Here is a 15,749-nt window from a genome sequence, read left to right as displayed (position 1 = left end):
TGGCTTTTTGGCATCCTTTATCCTGTGCAACAAGTAGGGGAACTGATGGAAACCGAAAGTGAAACGTAATATAACATGAGGGTTCGTTGGTGGTTAATAGTTCATTCTTTACAAAATGAGACTGCAGGATGGAGATGGATTTCTTCTTACAACAGTGCTTTACTTTTCACGTACCGTAACAGCTACAACAACACTTCCTGAAAACATCATCTCACATGACCGAACCAGCCAATCAAAAACTAACAGTACCTAGATTAATAAATGTAAGTGATTTAGAAAAGGCAAATTCAACAGGTTATTTTAGCTGCTTATACACAACAAATGAAAATAATTAAATGTGTATATATGTAAATAATTATTCTACAACATAAATGTAAATAGTTATTTGTGTAAACTCTGTCAATATATTTTTTTTAACAAATACATGAATTTACTTATTCCCTGTAATTTATTCCATTGTTAAACCTTACATTCCTTCAACATAAATAATCTTAACTTCTGAGCCTTAAATTAACATGCTTTGAATGTTTGACTCCCAGCTTCTATGCCTCTCATGTACCGCTGCGCTTACATGGAATTTTCTCAACCTCTAACCTGTATCCACTGGGCTCCTCCACTGCTCTATAGGCCCCATGAATTTGTCATGTTTAACCCCCCCTTTACGGCGTCTCAGCTTGGTGTATACAAAAATTGTCACTGAGCTAGATGAATTCTGTGGGCGTGGTCTCACTCATGAATAGTAATGAGCTCAGGTATTAACACATCACACTGACCAGCTTTAATAATTGACCTGATTTCTCCACTTATTTCTTTTCAGTGTCAGTAGCAGACAGAGGAGGTAGTGGTTCATTTTCAAATTCACCACAGAACACAAACACCTAGAGACCTAACATATATATATATATATATATATATATATATATATATATATATATATATATATATATATATATATATATATATATATATATATATATATATATATTTTTTTTTTTTTTTTTTTTTTTTTTTTTAATTTTTTTTTTTTTTTAAATAAGTAAAAGTGGTTTTGTGTGGTAGGGCACCTTTAAACTGTTGATAAAAATGTAATCATTAGCATGTGGTTAATTAGCTGGAGCTTCAATGTATCACTGACAGCCAATCAGATCAGTTCTCTGATGTCAGCAGATGTTTCCCCAGCATTTACAGGCAGCCTTGCAGTTCAAAACATTGGATTTCTTAGCTGTGACGGGAGAGTTTAGTGGCATTTTTGGTGACCTACTGATTTTTACCTTTGGTTGTGGCGATATACAGAATAAAATACAAGTTTGGTTCATAGTTTTGTAGAGGTGCTGCTGTGAATGGGCCTCAAACCATCTCACAAAATTTTCATTTAGTTAATTTTAGATCCTATCAAAGGTGTCATACTTTGTCAGTTTATGAATACGTTAAACATGATCACAGAGGTTGTCAGGTAGCTATGAAACAAACACTTTTCATATAATAGTTGTGTTTTCACTGAACTGAGGACTCCATTCAGACAGAAAAACTCTGCTCTTCTTATTCAAACCCCAAGGCCGTCATATGTTTACGCCTAAAGATTGAAATCTCACTTCTTTAGTCTATAGATCTTTGATACTGTAGTAATAATCACCATAGCAACCATATATAAAGTGTTGTGAATCATCATAGCAGGCACACGCCTTCACAAACATGCAGTATAAAAAAACCAATTACCTGTTTTGTCATTATTATCTATTTAATAAAAGCTAAGTGGCCTCTGTGTGCGTGCATGCGTGTGTGTGTGTGTGTGTGTGTGTGTGTGTGTGTGTGTGTGTCTGTGTCCAGGGATTCACACAATATCCGTACAGAGCTGACTGCTGCAGTTTGTCATACTTCTGTATTTTTGGTCAAGGAACAGACTAGCAGAAACGGCAAGTTAATAGGACCAATATTTTTGGCCATATTAGTCATTTTGCGAACACAACAGCCTTACAATTACATTGCTATACCCACAATGTTTTGGTGGTGACTGCTGGACAAATGCAGTACAGCATGAACAAATACACAACAGCATACAAACTACCACATCTAGAACACGCTAGTATATAATAATTGTGAAATATTTTGTAACTGACAGAAAATATGTGGTTGTCTTTTCAGCTGTGAATGTTGTATCACTTTCTCATCTTCATAACTCTGTCTTTATTTGATTCTGCATAAAACTGAACTTAAATCTGAACTGAACTTGAATCTCTGTAAAAGTTACACCTCGTCATGTAGACTTAACATCACTTAAATGTGCTGCTGATTCAGTTAACACTTCATGACCAAAGTGGGCAGTGACCTTTACAGCGTCTTATTCCAGAAACACTAACAAAATGTGAACCGACTCTTTCACTGTGAAAACAAAATGTCCTAGTCTGGGATAGACTTTACTATAGTTATGGTTCATGGATGTATTGATGGACATTTTAACCAGCACGTCCAATTTCCTGTGTTTTTCACAGGTAGACCTGTCAGAATCATTATATAATCATCTCATCATATAACATTAAAACATTATCAGACATACAAGTCAAACAACATGTCATTTAAAAAAAAACACTATTTCCACATCATCCCCCACAGACTGAACAAGAAAAAAGGTTCTTTCTGAACTTGTCTTAGATTATTCAGTACAACTCCAATACTCCAAACTCAATACTGCTTCAGTGTAATGAAATATGGAGAGTAAATTAAGAGGAAAACTTAGGTAGACATCACAACAAAATCAATAAATACGATTCCTACTCCAGGTTTGGGCTGGTAAAAAAAAATTATTAGAATAGTGGTTCTTGCATGAGGCCCAACGTATTTATGAGAACCTTTAATCAACCAGAAGTGTTTTTAAAATTTTCTAGGGGTGTGTTTCATGAATGGGTCATACATGATATTCTAAATGAATATGCAAGTGACAGGAACTTCATGTTGCATTCAGGTGCACCTCTCTGAAAGATTTGTACAGCGAATTATAAGAGCACTGATGGGGACATGGTGTGTTCAAGTGCACTTTGTAAATACAGAAATTTAGTGTAACCTTTGCAGTTGGACCCCCCACCACCACCACCACCACCACCACCATCAGTGCTTTCCTGGGATTGCACTGTCAGATTGACTTACCCGTAAAACATAGCTGTATAAACATTTTCTGGTTCTTAATAATTCTTTTACACATCTGGTTCACAGTGGATGTGGAAATCTGCACTGAACAATGAAATCCTCTGATGTCATCAATAATAAAACCCAACTTCCCCCCCTGCAGTGAATCCACATCTATAACATTTACCACGACACGGTGAACACTCTGTGGGATATTTCACACACCTGAACCAGAGCTGTAGTGGAATATCTAAGAGAAATACCTTTACCTGAGCTCCACAAACACATCAGTATCAATCTGGTTAAGGTTTTGTTCCTATAGAATGTAGAATGTAATGTAGAAAATTTCCTAAGGAAGAAGAACAAAGAAACTACACTGTTGCCTCTAAAGTTGAACTAATTTTGTTTTCAGACACATTCCACTTTTTATTGTTATTTATGGGCCTGGCCAAGCGAAAGTGAACATCAGGGTCAATTTCTTTTTTCTATAAAACAATATTTTTGATTACTCAGCATGAAAGACATATATCTAGTTTCTAAAACTGTGTTTATTTAATTTGTACCTGAATTACAACTGGATATGTAAGAAAATATATGAGAATACAGTGTAAATTAAGAACAGTAAATGTTGTAAGTGAATGTATACAGCATAAATTCAGAATGTAAATAGCAATGTGTAAATAAATACGTTCAAAATATATGCCTGTGTCTAATCTTATATTTCATAATAATCACATACTATAATGATTTTGAATGTTATTTATTATTAAAAACAGCAGAAAGATGTGTATTAAATATAGTAATGAATATGTTGCCAAAGACTGATCATTTTATCAGTATCTTAACACAATGTTTGATTTTTATTCTGGTGCATCACATTGAACAAACACCTCACTTGGTAACTTTTTTGGATTTTCACTTTGTTACGATAAATTAATGTATTTTAAAACTAAAACAAAAGTTATATCAGTTTCATTTTTGGATATGATATACTCTCATACATTTAGAAAAGTGTGGTAGGCTAAATATTTGCACTTTCCTTGAGGAACAGCACTTCTTGGTATTTTTTCCAAACCTTGAATAACTGCTGTATATTTTTCCTCACTTTGTTACTTTGTCAATGATGATAAATTCATGTTGTTGTTAACTATTTGGTTATTATTCCTTAATGGCCTTTTAAAGTACTTGCTTAGACCTACAATTTGAGCTATTATGGTTGCTGCTAAGTTAATGTTTGAAAACAGATATGGAATGATTAGTATTGCTGCACAGTGCTCTTATACACATCTGTAATCACCTTTTATCAGATGTAATAATTACATATTGAGTTCCAGTTACACTTTATCTATCAAGAATCAGTCACAGTCATAATCATTTCATGGAAGAGGTAAAACTATGTTATTCCAACTTTATGGGCAACAGTGTATTACAGCATAAAAGTAATTGGACTAAGTAAGAAAGCTAAAATTAGACTAATTTGAGATTCTCAGCTAATGAGGAACCTGCCATGATGTTCATCTGGTTTTATTTGCAGTCTGATGAAAGGACAAACAGAGGACAGGAACCTAAAAAAACTGGATCTAATCCCACCTGTTATTACTTGGCTTCTTTTTCATTCTCAAAGCAACTGATGAAAACACAAACATGGTAATACATAAACATTTGCATATGAATTTTCAGTTCTGCACCGGTGTGAAATGACTTTTAATAAATCCAGCTCTTGGTGTGTGAACTATGGGGGAAACCCTGGTGTGCTGTGAGTATGAATCAGCTTTGTGTGGCCTGAAAACCTGGATAGAGTACAACCTGAACCTGAATATCAGAAGATCTGAGCGGAGCTGCGGAAGCCACCCAGTGTCTGTGACAGAATGGGATTGGAGGGAATCATCACACGTTCATGTTTACGAGCTGAAACATTGTGCAACTCCATTATCATTAGATGTATGAACAGAAATGAGGCCAGAGCAGCAGCAGGAGATGGATGAATCCTCCTAATCCTGGTTTACCTGCAGTAAAGTACAGCTGCTCTCATTCTGTCGTCTCTACTCTTAATACATGTGCTTTTGTTCCCCCTTCTTCGTCATACTGTAAATTACCTCCCTCCCTTCTGAAATGCTGTAATTTATTTCCAGCGCTCTTTTCAGACGCGTTAACTCATTCTGAAGCGGAGACTCATCATGTGTCAAGAGTCATCAGGCTAAATGTTATCTGGCTCGCATTCGGCAGCAGGATTCCCCTGACTCGCGTTCAGGATCGTCTGGCAGGAAATGTCAGGTTATTCAGCCGCTCAGCGTTACATAATTGGTTCCTCTAACACTCTGTCAGCGTCGACAGGAGGATGTGAGGAAATGAGGTTTTTCTGCATCCGAACCTTTAAAAAGTCTGAAATAATGAGCTGACATGAAAAACAACAGCAGACGTTGCTCACCTTGCACTGATTGAGGATGACAATCCCAGAGTTCTTGTAGTTCTTCTTCTTCACTTTGTATTTCGGATTAATGCACGGCCATTGCACCTGAAGGAACACAACAAGAAAACACACTCCAGTCACTTCCAGTTTTTTCATCAGTCCACTGTTTTTGGGTTTAAATGTCACCTGTCGTCAGGAAGGTTTCAGAACCATGCTGTAGTTGGTTGTAGAGTGATACTTATGAGACATTTAAGTCACGGTTCCCACTCTTTCCATGACATTTTCAGCTGCTACAGAGACAAGTTATCAGTCATACACTAATACATTCCATTCTCATTCTTTGGAAGTGCTCTTTTCTACAGTTGTAACTTGCATTTACCCAGATTGTTTCTATGTTTATTACTCAGACATTTGATGTGCAGTCAGTGGCTGTAATTTATCTATGAAAAATAATTATGACAAATGTATCCTTGAATAATGCAAACACACCCACAGATTACAGCGGAGCACTTCCTTAGCCTGACAAACTGGAGTTACAATGTTCAACTGGGCAACTCCCAATTCAACTTTCTCTTCTCTCTTACTTTCTCTCCTGCACTTCCTCTAAAAATATTTGTATGTTTTCAATAAATCACTGAAAAACAATTTCCTTTGTTTCATCTCAGTTTCGGCACACACGGTCATAAGGCAGGAGGAGGATACATAATTTTCCAGGATAACTGAACCATTTCCAGGACATTTGAGCTTTTTTCTATTTTTTTCTGTGACTGGAAAAATGGTCAATCATTTTCCAGGTTTTTCAGGACGTGTGGGAACCCTGCTAAGTGCATTTTCTGTGTCAGTTGTAAAAAAGAAAGAATAAGGAAAAATCATTGTAATTGTTCAATGCTCAAGAAAAGAAAATGACTGACAAATGTGACAAATATCAGAACTATAATCACTTAATATGAATAATCAAAATGTCAAATCTTTATTTCTTTCTTTCCAGATTAAGGCTGATGTTTAACAGATGAATGAAAGTTAAAGAAACCTAACATTGTACTATTTTGTTATTTACAGTGATGATTTGTAAAAGACTAAAAAAGCAAAAGATGAAACAAGAGGAAAAAGATGAAAGAACACTTATAGTCCCTAATTCCATGCTTGTTTCATCCATTTTTTATGAAGTCCAGTTCTTTGAGAGTAGAAAACATATTTTTTCATCAGAAAATCACAATAAATCCTCAAGAAAAAGAAAAATCACAATAGAATAACATAGAATAATGATAAAAATCATTATCATGATACAAAAATATGTCACAATAACAATAATTCTTGTATCATCCACACCAGTAAAGAACTAATACAATTTTGTTACAAACAGAATCGTCAAATTCTAATTTTGAGTCTGATTCTTTTTCCCTTTTACAGTTTTCAGTGTAGGTGAATGTGGACGTACACAGGATTTCAGTATCTGTCATCATCTAAAGTGAATGAACTGAGAGAAGACATACTATATGTATCTGCAGCAATTATTTTCTTTTTAGTTTTCTTTCTAAAAGACAAAGTCTGATCAAACAGCAGAACAGATCCATTATTGTGCTCTCCTAAAATGACACACAGTACACGTTTGATATGCAAATATAGAAATAATCCTACATATCTGTTGCATTTTGGCTGTGATAATGTCATGGATAAAGTCTGATTCAGTTAAGACTAGGGATGTAACCATATGAAAATTTCATATCATGGTTATTGTGATCAAAATGATCACGGTTATCATTATTATCGCGGTATTGTTGAAATTGTGCTCAAAATGTTCAAAAAGTACTAATATACACACTAAAATAATTTAACCAAGTTGTATTTAAAAAAAAACAAAAAACAAAACATAAAATAAATAGGCACAATGTACCTTCTGTGGGCAGAAACATTCAAATATTAACCCTTTGTGGTCTGAGCCTATTTTGGCTGTTTTTCAATACTTTTGATTTTGCCTTTATTCATTCATTCATTTTCTGAACTCGCTTTATCCTCACTAGGGTCACGGGGGTCACTTGGAGCCTATCCCAGCTACATAGGGGTGAAGGCGGGGTACACCCTGGACAAGTTGCCAGTTCATCGCAGGGCTGAACATATAGAGACAAACAATCACTCTCACATTCACACCTATGGGCAATTTAGATTAACCAATTAACCTATCAGTGCATGTGTTTGGATGGTGGGAGGAAGCCAGAGTACCTGGAGAGAACCCACGCAGACACGGGGAGAACATGCGAACTCCACACAGAAAGGTCCCACCCCCCATTGACTGGTGTTGGAATCAAACCCAGGACCTTCTTGCTGTGAGGCACGAGTGCTAACCACTGCACCACCGCCTTTTTATACTATATAAACAAATGTTTACTATACCCATGTTTGGTATCTTTTTTTTCAGCACAACTTCATCTATATCATCTGTCTATTATTTTTTTTCACTTTAACCTACTATAAAAATATAAAAGCCCAAAAAATACAAAAAAAAAAAAAAAAAAAAAAAAAAATATATATATATATATATATATATATATATATATATATATAAAATCCTATTTGAAAAATGTATATAATTTCTTGCATAAATAACGCAAAGATGCTTGACGAACCTTTTCAAAGACTTTAAAAGTGAATATTGGTTCTAAATATTAGGAATATACAATTAAAATTGTTTTAAATTAAAACTATACTCAAATATTTGACATAAAAGCAGATCTTTACACAGACGTTTTCTCTGAAAAAGTGCGGTATTCAAACACGATTATCATGATACTTAGAATTTAAAAGGTAATACTAACCATCTGCAATTTTACCGCGGTTTATTGTTATACCAGTAATCGTTACATCCCTAGTTAAGACACAAAAACATGTTGGGTAGGGATAGGAAAAGATCACAGAAAGGGCTGAAATAAGAGAAAGTCCATATCCAACGACAACCCCTCCTTCCAAACTTTGTCCCTATTTAACAGCATTAATATGACACTAAACCCACGACTATAATGATGAAAATTACATCATCACTTATCAGCATCAACACTTCTGTCAATATACAGTAATTAATACTTAATCAGAATGCATTAAAGGGAATCCTACTGTTTATTATTACAATTTTGCTCTGACATTATTTGAAAATGGGGCAATAATCAGTGAAAAACTAGACCGAGCTATAAATGTTTCAAGATCTTAATGTCGCTGCCATAACCGATTAAAACAAAATAAGACAGGAAAAATATGAGGCAGGAACTGGAATGTATCAGGCTGAAACAAATGAGTTATGAGCCGTTTGTGAAATTCAGGGTTTAGTTTGTCAATCTGATGTAAACTATTTCCATTTGGATAAAAGTGTTTTTGCAGCAGTTGTGTAAATCTTCATCTGTCAGACATGAGTTACTTGTGTACATTAGTTTGTTTGATGCTTAGTGTTGTTCCTGGTTTGGAGGTTTTTAAGGAGTCACACTGTTGTGGTGCTTAAATATGTGTAGAAAAGCTTAAATAAAGACATTGTGTCTAAACATGAACAGATGCTGTTTCTACAGGTGAACACAGACATTACTTTACTGAGGATTTTCCTAAATTATGGGAATATAAAGTACATCTGCATCAACTACTACTATCACACTCACAGAGACACTCACATCAGAGGCAGCATTAAAAGGGTTCTATGTATTATTAATATTCCAAACCCTCAACAGCAGAGAACATATGAGGACACACTTAAGACTATCAAAACCACCAATGAATCAACACTATGTATCCACAGACTGTATCACCCACTGAATAAAGCATAAAACTCATTTTTACACACATCTGTGTTATGGTATTATGGTTATCCATATTATAAAAGCCAGATGGCCTCTGTGTGTGTGTATGTGTGTCTGGGGATTCACATAAAATCCATACAGAGTTGACTGCTACAGTTTGTCAAACTTATGTATTTTTGGTAAAGGAACAAACTAGTGAAAACGGTAAATTGATAGGTTCAATATTCTGGGAGATACTAGTCATTTTGGAACATAATAGCCTTACAATCACGTTGCTATACCCAGAACACTTTGGCGGTGACTGCTGGACAAGGTTATCATCATTAATGAAATCTAATGAAATGACGAAAACAAAAGAAAAAACGATAACTAACTGAAACTGTATTGTGAGTTTACAAAACTAACTAAAACAAATAAAAATTATGGAAAAAAATTCCCTTCATTTTCGTCTTTGTCAATGTCGGATTGATATGAAATCAATTTATTTCGCTCGAGTAATTTTAGTTGGAGGCACCATATGGCACTTCACAGTCCGTTACTTCTGGTCCCTTGTCGTTTAGAGTCGTTTTCTCGTCCCCACTCTACCTGGAAACATGGAGACTAAAGTTGGGAGAAAACAGCAGAGTCCTGTCTGGGATTTATTTGAATACGACGGCAAGGAAGGTAAAAGATATGAAAAAACTAAAACTAATGCTAAAACTAAGCATTTAGAAAAAAATAAAAACTAATAAAAACTAGCAAACCTGCACTAAAAACTAATTAAAATCAACTGAATTAGAGAAAAAAAAAGTCAAAACTAAATAAAACTAAACTACAATGAAAAATCCAAAACTATTATAACCTTGCTGCTGCACAAGTGTGGTACAGCATGCACGAATACACAACAGCATAAAAAGGACCACATCTAGAACCAGTGGATCTCCACGGGTCAGTGCGCTAGTATTGTATAACTACCTTAAATAATCAATAGAGTGATTAGAAAGACAAGCTCTGGCCTTATGCCAAAGATGTCAATGTACCAGACTGTAGGAACATGGGTAACACTTTATAATAAGTACACACTATGAAGCATTAGTTAAGCATTAACAAATACTGAATTCATCATTTATAAAGCATATTTCTGACATGAATACTCATTAGTATATGCTTTATAAGCACGGTTATAATGGTTTTACTCATCATTAATAAGCTCATCTACAATGTGCTTAATGATAGTATTTTCATACTTTATAAATTATGGATTCAGCATTTAAACATTTAGTATTCAGACATGTACTAATGGTGAGTGAATATGTCAGTGTGTATTTTATACTAACTCACACATTTATTTTCCAATAGATGTCCTATAAACAGTTCTTAATACAGGAATTCATTATTTCAGGTAGTTATAAAGCACTTACTACTCATTAATTAAGTATATGATGTGAGCTCATCTAAAGTGTGGACTATCTATGCCATCTAAAGCATTTACAAATGAGATTTAAAGGTTGACAATGCCTAAAGACTCACAAAAGTCTCAGTTATTCTAACAAAGGAAGGACACAACATATGGGATTATCAAACAAACTGCATGACTGAATGATGAATGATTACGAATGATCAGTAAAACATTTATAACTGTGCTGATAAACCATATACTAATGAGTATTCATGTCAGAATATGCTTTATAAGTCATGAATTCAGTATTTGTTAATGCTTAACTAATGCTTCATAGTGTGTACTTATTATAAAGTATTACCGGAATATGGACTGAATGGCTCATATACAATCAAGTATATTTTAGTGCAAAAGCTAAGCTACATGTCTTTGCCGCATTTAGCGGTTAACTGAAAGGTTGGTGGGTCAAGTCCACCCGGGGATAAATGCTTGATCTCCAGACCTCAATCTAATCTTGTCAAGTTTACTTCAAACTTTAACTCATGGCCACTTATTTTAACACTTGGTCAAAATGAATGAATGAACATGTGTCTTATAATCTTCGTATGCTGTGTCAGCTGATAGTTTACATTATCGTTCTGTTAGCTTAGCTCTGTTTTAGACAGAAAACAGCCACAGTTAAACCACACATCACCTCTGTTTTCTGTGTTGTTTGTGTTCTCAGTACCTGAACTAAAGATCTGTTTGAAATCATCCAAACAAGGTCAGAACTGTCACAGTTTATCCTGAACGGTGGATCAACAAACAGCAACTTAGCAAAGATAATAACATCACATAATGACTTTATATCTTCATAAACCTCATAATCAAATCCATTTGTGAAGACGAACAGCTGTGATTTCATCATCGAACTTCATTCTTCCCATTTAGAGCTTTGTCCAGTGGTGAAAACCACAACAGTTCAGAGTATAAATCAAAAAACTTTAAACTAAGACTCTTGTTTTAAGGTTATTGTTAGGTTTGGACATGTTGTGGTTATTTTTAAAGTCAGTGTAAATATCACTGAAATGAATGGAAGTGAATGGAAAGTGCCTTAAATGGATGAAAACCTCATATCTGTGTAACTCAGTCAGTGTTTTGTGTCATAATCTACCTTCTGTAACACTGCTGCTGGCGTCAAGGTGACCGGGATGATGGGAAATAAACAACCAGTCCGATTCTTTCCGAAAAAAAGCCTCCATGTGCAGTGGACAACTATATATCAGATGTAACCAGATAACCAGAGCATATCAGCACCAGAACTGACTCATTTTATGCCTTTAAGACCATTTCAGAGAAGTGAAACTCCATTAACTCAGCTCAAGCTCATAGAATAATTTTCTTTTACTGCCACTTCTCACACAAATTACATTATGTAGGCAGAGTCCGACATTTTCCGCACAATTATGTCTGAATGATCAAGAAGTCATGTTTCTTTCTGTAATAACTTCCTAAATCTGAGCAGTTTAACTCGGAGTCAGAGAATAAACGCAATTAAATCAGACTTTAATTTCTAATCTCCACCTTACTCCTCTGTGTTTACAGTATTAAAGCAGAAATATTATATGAGTAGCTAATATCTAATATCCAATCTCCTCATCTTTCTTACAAACCTAGAGACTTCAAGTAGAAAAAACAGCTTTTCGTCATATTTAACTCATACGTACATATATACATTAAAATTCAGATAATTTGTGTAAAAAAATCAGGTCTTTGTGTACTTATATCATAAAAACAGTCAAACTCAGTAACTTCACATCTAAAAATAAGCTTTTTGTTATACTTATCTCATAAATGTTGTCAAGTCAGACACTTTTTCTAAAAAAACATAAGCTTTTCATCATATTTCTCAAAAATACGTTTTTTTGTCACGTGTCTCATAAATATAGTCAAATATTATGATAAAATGTAAGCTTTCAATCACATTATCTCATAAATGCAGTCCACTCAATAGCTTTATATCTAATAATAAAGTTTTGCCATATTTGTCATATAGCTATATTCAGTGTCATCAACTTCACATAAAAAAGTCAACTTTCAGTCATATTTTCTCATAAGAAATACAGATAAACTAAACAAATGTATATACAAATGCTATATGTCATATTTATCTCATAAATATAGTAAAAGTCAGAGACTTCATGTCCATGATGTCAACTTTTTTCACCAATATATTAATTAGATAATTTGAGTTTTTACAATTACCTCTTAACCCATAAAGACCCAGAGCTGATTTTCTGGCAGTTCCCAATTAAATTTTTCTGTATTCATAACTTTCTTAAGTGATTTATCACAATTTATTCTAGTATTATGCACTGTATTTTTATATTTTGAAATTAAAAATCTGTTGTTTTCCTGTATTAAATTCATGGATCATGTAAATGTTCATAAAAGCTCAAATTGAAGTTAAGGGGTATTATATCAAAAACAAAGAAAATTGAAGAAAAGTGACTTTTTCAGTAAAATATATCACTAACTGAACATAAACCAAGTGTGTCCATTAACTGTCATTGATCCAACTCCATGGGTTTTACTGGTGAATCAATGTTGTAGAAGATGACGGTGTTTCCACGGTAACTATGGAGCCTCTGAACGTCCAAATGGGTCATATCTGATGACCATGAAAAGATGAATAACTGTATTTTACACTAATTATTTACATGTATTGATAGGATTAATGGATGAACAGTTATTTCACTATTTATATCAGTAAATAATCTTGGTCACCAGTGGATGTTCGGGTCTTTATGGGTTAAATCTGAGCGACTTTTTCTCTCCAACAGTGGCCTTGGTGTTTACCTGAGCACTCTTCATTTTTTGTCTTTGTTTATAATATAAAAAAGGAAAACGACAAACAAAAAGCTTGAGGGGTCACAGAGGAATACAAAAAAAGCACAAAAACATGCCTGACAATCCAAGCAAAGAAAAGTGAGCATTAAAGTGTGGTGGTAGCAGTCAGACGGGTGGACATTTCAGCCTGCGGGGGAGAAACTACCTCAGATCTCACAACACCATCCTTCAACCCAAATAAGGCCGCTGAGGATTCCCCCTCTCTCCATCACATGTAACCACGGTGACGGGCGACATGCGGCTCTACTGACTATTTGTGTCGGACGAAGGAGGAGGAGGGCGGCTCCTTCGAGGCTTCAGCTACGAGGGATTCCCATTTCTGTGTTGTTGGCCAAAAGGAGACGGTCAGCCAATAAATAAAACCTGACAGAGGAGGAAGAGGAGGAGGAAGAGGAGGAGGAGGAAGAGGAGGAGGAGGAAGAGGAGGAGGAGGAGGAAGCTGAGTCTCCCATTTTTGCTGAAGCTCTGAGTCTAAGCTTTGAGGTGGACTTACTGGACTGGGGTTTCCCTCTGTTTTTAAGACTTTAGCTGGAAAATAATGCATTTACAGTCAAGGAAAAAATTATTAGACCATTGAAAGTCATCAAAAACAATGGTTATGCAATCAAATACTAACTCCTGTGTGTATCATGTGACTAAAACAGACAGAAAAGAAAACATGGAATGCCTAAAAGTACTGTTTTTGTCAGTACAATGCCATAGATATTGATGTAAGAACTGAGGTGATTTTGGTTATTATCAAGAAAACACGGAAAATGTCTAGATATCAGCCCTGAAATTAAACTACTATGAGCTATTTGTGTTATCATTATATTTGTCCAAACAAATGTACCTTTAATTGTACCAGACATTAAAATGAAAAGAAACTGAAAAAAACAAGGGTGGTCTAATAATTTTTTCCATGACTATTTAGCAAAGCTGATATTTTCCTAAATGTTTGTGCTTCTCATACATACATAAATGGCCTTTTAAGGCGCAAAAAATAGTGAAAAAGTGAAGATTTTTACAAACTATGGTTTGTGCAGATCTGTGTGGACAGAGAAAATAAAGAGATTGGAAAATAACAGAATCACACCCCATTTTGCTCATGTCTGTTATTACTTTTTGTAATAAAACTGCACCTGAAACATCAAATCCAGGTGTAAAAATCAGTGTATGACCTGTAGTAGATTGAGGTCAGCATGGATACCTTTGTGAGACGGACTGGACTGGTGTTATGGACAAATCCACATCATGTAAAGAAAACCCTTCTATAATAGAAGTTGTTGTTGCTGTTCATCTCATTCCTGCATCTGCTACGTCCAGTATTTTCCACAGTGAGGTCCAACACTATTATTCATCTGAGTGTTTGTACCAATTTTCAGTCCTTTTTCCGTTGTCGTGTAGAGACATTTTGCGAAACAAAGGTCATGTAGACAGAATTTTTAAGTGGAGGAAGAAAATATCTTTGATAATGTCAACAGGGCATAAAATGCTAATATCAGGCAGCACAGATAATTATCATGATAAATGTCAGATCATTAGTACTGTCAAGTTTTAAGGCAGATTTGTATCGTGTGAAAAAGTTTAAATAAATCATTTATTTACAGTTTTTAATCATTTACCAAAGCGCCACAAAAATATCATAAAAAGAAATCAATGAAAAAGGTTCAGAAATGTGAAAACGAAGTAAATAAGGCAAAAGATAAACAGCATTAAAGATGTAAAAGCTACGCAAATGATGTGAATGAGATAAAAAAAAAAATTACACAAAATTGAAAAAAAAGAGATAAAAACAACACAAAAATATTCTTTAAAATGATGAAAACTATGCCAAAGATGAAACAGACAGTGATGGAGACTGAATGAAGGAGAAAAAATGGAATGTTTCTTGTTGATTCACACGTTGGGAGTTAATGTTCGTTATTTTCAGTCTGTTGTTTCTGATTAGATTAGAAGTTAGAGCGGTTTAATCGTCATCTCATTACAGTGATATGAGTTGAGGTTCAGTTTAATATAAACTTCCTTTTATGGCTGACTCTGGACTTTTATTCTTTGAGGATATTTCAGAGCCTGAACTTCACTTCAGTCACTTCTTCTACTTTTACTTCAACTATCAGAGTGGACTTTCATCACCTCTGGATTGTTGACAATAGCAGAAGAAAACTCATTGATCCTTTAAAGTGGTATGAACACA

The 15,749-nt window shown here is 34.6% G+C and overlaps 1 protein-coding gene across 1 annotated transcript in view; it reads right to left on the bottom strand.

Annotated features, from left to right (window-relative positions):
* Positions 1–15,749, bottom strand: part of cpne4a (copine IVa) — a 143,363-nt gene that overhangs the window by 30,928 nt on the left and 96,686 nt on the right. Inside the window, exon 9 of the mRNA XM_030157841.1 lies at positions 5,549–5,635. Coding sequence (XP_030013701.1) covers positions 5,549–5,635 — 87 coding nt within the window. The remainder of the gene's footprint in view (positions 1–5,548; positions 5,636–15,749) is intronic.

Source organism: Sphaeramia orbicularis, chromosome 16, assembly GCF_902148855.1.
Source record: "Sphaeramia orbicularis chromosome 16, fSphaOr1.1, whole genome shotgun sequence".
NCBI lineage: Eukaryota > Metazoa > Chordata > Actinopteri > Kurtiformes > Apogonidae > Sphaeramia > Sphaeramia orbicularis.
This window is presented reverse-complemented; position numbering and strand designations above follow the sequence as displayed.